The sequence below is a fragment of the Myotis davidii genome, unplaced genomic scaffold, assembly GCF_000327345.1.
Source record: "Myotis davidii unplaced genomic scaffold, ASM32734v1 scaffold936, whole genome shotgun sequence".
Classification (NCBI taxonomy): Eukaryota; Metazoa; Chordata; class Mammalia; order Chiroptera; family Vespertilionidae; genus Myotis; species Myotis davidii.
The window spans coordinates 39,292-46,217 of NW_006287077.1; the positions used below are offsets into that span (position 1 = coordinate 39,292).

The 6,926-nt window shown below is 51.1% G+C and overlaps 1 protein-coding gene across 1 annotated transcript in view; it reads right to left on the bottom strand.

Moving 5' to 3' along the window:
- Positions 1–958: 958 nt before the first annotated feature.
- Positions 959–6,926, bottom strand: part of ZNF606 (zinc finger protein 606) — a 16,441-nt gene continuing 10,473 nt past the window's right edge. Inside the window, exons 4-6 of the mRNA XM_015560794.1 lie at positions 6,472–6,598; positions 5,961–6,056; positions 959–4,164 (exon numbers count right to left, since the gene is read on the bottom strand). Of these exons, the coding sequence (XP_015416280.1) occupies positions 2,189–4,164; positions 5,961–6,056; positions 6,472–6,598 (2,199 nt within the window). The 3' untranslated portion in view covers positions 959–2,188. The remainder of the gene's footprint in view (positions 4,165–5,960; positions 6,057–6,471; positions 6,599–6,926) is intronic.

Genomic DNA, 6,926 nt, shown 5'->3' on the forward strand with positions numbered 1-6,926 from the left:
TTAAAAAAAAGACTGTAAGAAAATAAATTTCAGTTGTTTAAGCCGTCCAGTCTATAATATTAAAAAATACATAAATAAAATACAATGGAACAGCTGGTGGTTTCGTTACTGCTTCGGCTGTGGACGGCGGTAAACAGTGCGGCACCACCCGACCCCTCCCTGGTCTGTGTGGTGTCTCCCACCCCTGCTCCTGCCTCTTGTGGCAAATCCATTCAGCTGCTTGAATTCCCTCCTGCAACACTTGCTGGGCGGCCGGCACGCAGTGAGCCCTGACCGGTGGGGATCAGGTAGCACGTGCCTGTGGCAGCTGGTGACGGGACTCAGGCGGGGAGCATCCTCCGCCTCCAGGACAGTTTCTCATGCTGGGGAGTCAGCACCCAGAGGGACCTCCTGCCCCGGGATTTCTAACCACGACCCTGGAAGCCTCTCCAGGAAGGACTGCTGGCCCCTAACGGCCGCCCGACAGGCAATCTCTAGGGAGATCGGGAAATGCTTGCGAACCGGAGAGAAGCCACCCAATTCGCCCTACTCCGCTCGCACCCGACCATAACCCTAACTCAGAGAGGCTTCCTCACTCTCCGGGGCCTGTGAGCTCCCTTCCCGTCCGAACCCTCTCTGCCCTGAGGCAATCTCTCCATCTGGGGAAGATGAGGAAGTATAAACCTGAGCTCGAGGGAGGCCGCGAGGACCGCTGTGCCCACGGGCAGCGCTGGGTCTTGCCCTCTGCAGGGAGGACATGTGAGACCCGTGGACGAGAATCTCTCCGACTCGTCTGCACCTGCAGGGAGTCTTCCAGCTCCTGGTCCGCTCTCAGCCTCAGGGCTGTGGTGGTGAGTTTAAGAAATCCCGGTGCCAGGAAATGCAGGGAGTCTGACTGTCCCATCCAGACTTCCTACTCCGAAGGGAGCTTAGTCCTGATACCAGAAATCCTTCAGGACAGAGAGCCAGGTAACTTCAGTTCTCATTACTTAGGAATTTCTCGATTTTTATTAGCAAATATCTACCATAGAAACACTGAACAATCACAAAAACATCGGGGGGATCACTGGAGAGAGTCGGCACAACTGTGGTCAAACACAGGGCCTCCGACGCCAAACAACCTCAGTGCCACTCTGTGCTGGCTGTGTCCTGAGGTCGGCTTCTCAACGTCTCTGCCTCAGTTCCTCCACTTGTAAAACTGGGATAATAACAGCACCCACCCCATAGAACTAAGGGGACTGAACACGTTAATAAACTGAAAAGCATTTAAAACAAAGCTTAGCACGTGGTAAGTGCCGTAGGTGTTTATAAAACTTTAAAATTTTTAAAATTAACTGGGTTAATTTATCCATGGGTTATTCCAGTCCCTATCCATACACACTTTTAGATGTTATAGAGCACATGTATATACAACTCTGTGTCCTTGTTATTCCTTCAGGGTATGTACTCTGATGCAGTGTCTACAATTGTAACTTATAGTGATCGCCTAAAACAAATTACCAACATCCAGCAATGAGTACACCATGGACATGGACACGCTGTGATAGTAAATGTCACTTTCTGTCCCAACAACATCAGCCTCATACTTCCAGAAAATACCTTTCCCACCGTCAGTAATCTCATTTACTAATTTTTCTAAGGTTAATCTCGACGAACAGTAAATATCCCATTCAAGACTATTTTTTTTCTTAACCTCAAACTTACTATTCCATAGTCTATTCCTTAAAGGGCACCCAGACTCTCCCCCTAATAATAGCAAAATCTGTATTTTCACAATTATGCACAGAATGTTATTATGCTTCCCCCCCAATACTCCAGCTCGATGCAAAACAGCTTATCTCCAGCTGAAGCACTTCCTAGCACGAGGTTTTTCTCCTCCCTCAATGCACTGTGGTCCAGATCCTTGAGATCTCTTACTAAAGGTGTCGCATCCCTACATTCACGTTCCTCGAGCACGATCCTAGTGGACCGTGAGGAGTGGGGCTTTCCTTCTTCACTGTAATTATCTGACGTTACATAAGGGCTACATAACCGCTACGCTTTCCTCTATCATTTTCATTCATAGGTTTCTTCTAGATGTTTCTATTGAGTAGTAAGGGGAAGAGCCTCCCTGAACTCTTACTAGGAAACAGCCCCTCCTGATTATACTTATAGTGTTTTTTCCAAAGGATCAAATGTACAAGGAAAGGAAGTCTCTCATCAGGTCCGTTCAGACTTTCTCTGCACTGTGGCTCCTCTGGTGCTGCAGCAGGGCCGAGTGGCCGCTGTAGGACTTCCCACAGTCATTGCATATAAAGCGTTTCTCTCCGCTGTGCATTCTCTGATGAATAATGAGAGAAGAATTCTTACAGAAAGCCTTCTCACAATGGTTGCATTTGTAGGGTTTTTCTCCAGTATGGTTTCTCAGATGGACAATGAGGGAAGAACTCTCATTAAACGCCTTCCCACATTCGTTACACCTATACGGTTTCTCTCCAGTGTGAGTTCTCCGGTGCGCGATCAGGTGAGAGCTGCAGTTGAAGGACCTTTCACACTGATTACACTTATAGGGCTTCTCACCCGTGTGAATTCTCCGATGAGCAACAAGGTGGCAGCTCTGGCTGAAGGACTTCCCACATTTGTTGCACTCGTAGGGCTTTTCTCCAGTGTGAGTCCTTTGATGTCTAACAAGGTGAGCCATCTGGCTACAGGATTTTCCACATTTATTACATTCATAGGGCTTAATTCCAGAATGGATTATTTCATGTTTGGTGAGGGCCGAGCGTTCTCGGAATGCTTTGCCGCATTCCTGACAGTTGTAGGGTTTCTCTCCCGTGTGAGTTCTCTGGTGGGCGATGAGGTGGGAACTCCAGCTGAAGGATTTGCCACACTCAGTGCATTTATACGGTTTTGCTCCGGAGTGAGTTCTTTCATGTTTACTGAGAGCTGAGTAATCCCTAAAAGCCTTTTCACATTCGTCACATTTAAAGGGCTTCTCTCCAGTATGCATCCTCATGTGGGCAATCAGGTGGGAGCTCCAGCTGAAAGACTTCCCACACTCAGTGCATTCAAACGGCTTTTCTCCGGTGTGAGTCCTCTGATGGCCGATCAGATGGGAGTTCCAGTTGAAGGACTTCCCACACTCATTACATACGTAAGGCTTCTCTCCCGTGTGAATCCTCGTGTGCACAATCAGATGGGAGTTCCAGCTGAAGGCTTTCCCACATTTGTTACATTCGTAGGGTTTTATTCCAGTGTGAGTCCGTTCATGTTTAGTAAGGGCTGAACGATTCCTGAACACTTTCCCACATTTATCACATTCGTAGGGCTTCTCCCCAGCATGTGTTTTCTTATGTTGGATAAGGTAAGAGCTCCAGATGAAGGACGTCCCACATTCATTGTAGTCGTAGGGCTTCTCTGCGGTGTAAGTGCTCGTATGTTGAGTGAGGAAGGAGTCATACCCAAAGACTTTCTCCCACTTGTTATACTTATATGCTTTCTCTACAGTGTCAAGATTTTGACGCTCCATAAAGGACGAGAAGTAAAAGATATTCTCGTATTCTTTATAACCATACTGGTTTTCTCCGATCAGAGGTCTTGGATGTTCAATAAATGATGGGCTCTGGTTAAAGATTTGATGGCATTCCTTATACTCATAGAGTTTCCCTCCTGTGTGCATTCCCTTATGATCACCAAAATGTAGTACGTGATTGAAAGATTTAACAGCATCAGAGCATTTGAAAAGATTATCTCCAGTTGGCATCCTTGCAGGGTGAACAGGTGGCATGGACTGGTAGAAGGCTGTGTCATAACCATTATTTTCACAGGTAATCTTATCTGCATACATGATGGCTGACTTACACCTCCAACCTTCAACATGTGTACCAGGCTTATAGAAATGTTCTATTTGAGAAACCCTCTGAGAGGGAATAACGTTTAAGCTCTGGCCACACCCCGCTCCAAGGTCACAGAACTCAGGGCCTCTCTGACACAGCACTTGCTTCTGCATGAAGACCATCTGCCTCACGGCTGCACTCTGGTCCACGCGGTACATTTGTAACTGGTCGTCACATCCCAAAATTTCTAACCTGGAGAACCAAGGGCCATCCCACACCAATCGCTCCAACTTCATGCTGTGGGACTGGTCTCCCTCGAAAATGCGACGTGTTGGGATCAACGCTTTGCTTTCAGGATTTCTCACCGTTTCTAAAGTAAACAGAAAGAAGTCGTGAGAAAGAAGGTTTAAGAACCGAGCGGAAAAGGCGGGGTTTCTGTCATATTATTGAGAAGGCAAGTGTGGACTTGGTTTCACACAGACTCACAGCTCAGAGGAGCATCGCGACAGGGAAAGGGAAGGAGTGAAGAGTGAACAGAGCAGCTGACCACAGCATGAGGTGTGCTGAGTGCTAATAAAACCTGTGGAGCGTTTTTCCATGGGAAGGAAGGATAGGTGAGGGTGTGCAGGGAAGGGGTAACGACCCCGCATGAGCTGCTCCAACGGCACATTCCCAGGAAGGCCTGCGTCATGACCGGCCCGTGGCCAACTCCTAGGAAGGGAGGTCTCGGAACGTCCTACCTCAGGGGAGGGTTTTACATGCCTGAGGCCTTGGAGCAAGGGCGCCAGCTTCCCTACGTTGTTTGTACACACAACACTGTCCACGGTGAACACCTTTCCTTCCAGAGTCCGGAGCTCCCGTGGTCCCAGCGGGTCGGGTGGGCCTGTGTGACCAACCCCCAGGAAATACCCTGGGATCCCAGGCCAGCTGCCCCTCGTGTATGACACTTCACGTCGGCCACCACTTGTTGCTGAAAGAATTAAGTGTGTCCTTTGTAATTCCACTGGGAAAGGACTATCAAAAGCTTGTACTTGAGTCCCAGCCGGTTTGGCTCAGTGGATAGAACGCTGGTTGTGGGCTCGATCCCCAGTAGGGGGTGTGCAGGAGGCAGCCAACCAATGATTCTCTCTCATCATTGATGTTTCTATCTCTCTTTTCCATCTCCCTTCCTCTCTGGAATCAATGAAAAATATATTTAAAAAAATTAAAAAGCTTGTACTTAGAGCCGTTTGGGGTCTGTTTCACTGGAATAAAGCAGCACCCTGAGGGTGATGACTTTTGAGTGGAAGACACGGCGACACAGAAGCGAAGTTTTCACAGATTGCCCCAGTTTAAGTGGTATTAGTTCAAAATAGATGATTACAAATTGAGATGTTAATAACTGAAAAATTCACAGGAAAGCCCGGCCAGTGTTGCTCAGTGGTGGAGTTCCAGCCTATGAACCAGGAGGTCACAGCTCGATTCCCGGTCAGGGCACAGGCCCGGGTTGCAGGCTCCATCCCCAGTGTGGGGTGTGCAGGAGGCAGCCGGTCCGTGATTCTCTCTCGTCTTTGGTATTTCTATCTCTCTCTCTCTTCCTCTCTCTGAAGTCAATAAAAAACAAACAAACACATATTGTAAAAAATCATAGTGAAAAACACTGGTTGTCTGTGTGTGTGCCTGTGTGTGCGCCTGGGTGTGCGCCTGTGTGTGTGCCTGGGTGTGTGCGCCTGGGTGTGCGCCTGGGTGTGCGCCTGTGTGTCTCTCCGTGTCTGGGGTAAGAATAACGTGTGGAAGGAGGAGTACAAATGAGACTCCTTTCAGCTTACAATTCATACAGCTTAGAGTGTTCTCAGCCATGTGGATACATTACCTACCTTAAAAACCTGTTTTGTTTGGTTTTTTAAAGCCGGGTCTGAGGCTACAGGCTACAGGTTTGGCAATAAACAAACTGAGAACGAAGAAGCAGCTGAGAGAATGAGAACTTGCCCGAGGGGAAGGCATAGCAGAGGATGTGAGACGTCGCGGGTGGGCGGCAGGTGGGAGCTGCAGCTGCGAAGAGGGGCTTGTAAAGGTGGGCACGTCTGCTCTGACCATCAGCAGCAGGGACCACACGCCGGTGAGGACACTGAGGGTCTGAGGCCCTGACTCCTCAGACAAGATCCCCCGACACTCGGCTGCTCTCACCTGGACCCGGGCTCCGGGGACATGGCTGCTCCACCTGCCAGGGCTCCGCACCCTCCTCCAGCAGGGAGATGACCTCGGGCTTGGTGACCTGAGCCCCTGCAGGAGAGGAGAGCAGCGACCGTCACCCAGAGAGCGCCCCTGCCCTTCCCTCCCCGACTCGCCCGCTTCGAGCTGGACACGCACCAGGAATTTCACCCTTGGACCTCGGCTCATGATCATCTCAGCCCATCTTTATTGTTAAATGTCCGTATTGATTTTAAAGGGAGAGTGGCAGAGATAGAAACATCGATTGGCTGCCTCCTGCACGCCCCCCACTGGGGATGGAGCCCGCAGCTGGGCATGTGCCCTGACGGGGAACCAAACCCTGACCGCCTGGTTCATGGGTCAGTGCTCAACCACTGATCCACACCAGCCGGGCATCATCTCGGCCTGAGGCCTGTGAGCACTGAGCCGGGAGCACAGAAGGTCTGGGAATGGAAGCTGCTCCATAATGGGGGCAGCACCCGCTTACCCACAGAGAGCAGGTGCCCGAAGGTCTCCAGCATCACGTCCCGGTACAGGGTCCTCTGCGCCGGGCCCAGCCGCCCCCACTCCTCCGGGGAGAAGTCCACGGCCACGTCCCAGAAGGTCAGCGGCTCCTGAAAGAGCAGAGGCCCCTCAGCCGGCCCCTCGGGGCTTCCTGGGGACACGGGGCCGACCGCCGGGAGGGGAGGGGTGTGGAGACACACCTGGCGTCACCAATGACCTCATGGGGGGCGGGTCGCCTGGACTCTGGGTTCGCTACCTGGGCCACGACCACAGCCCATGAGCAGGTGCCTCCTGAGACCCCGACCCCGTCCTGGGGACACAGACTGTGTGGACGGACGCCCCGCACGCCTTCTCTGCAGATGCAGGCACCCAGGACGCGGACAGGGCGGGGCAGGCCTAGGAGCTGGGAGCTGGGAGCTGGGGGCTGGGCGGGTCTGA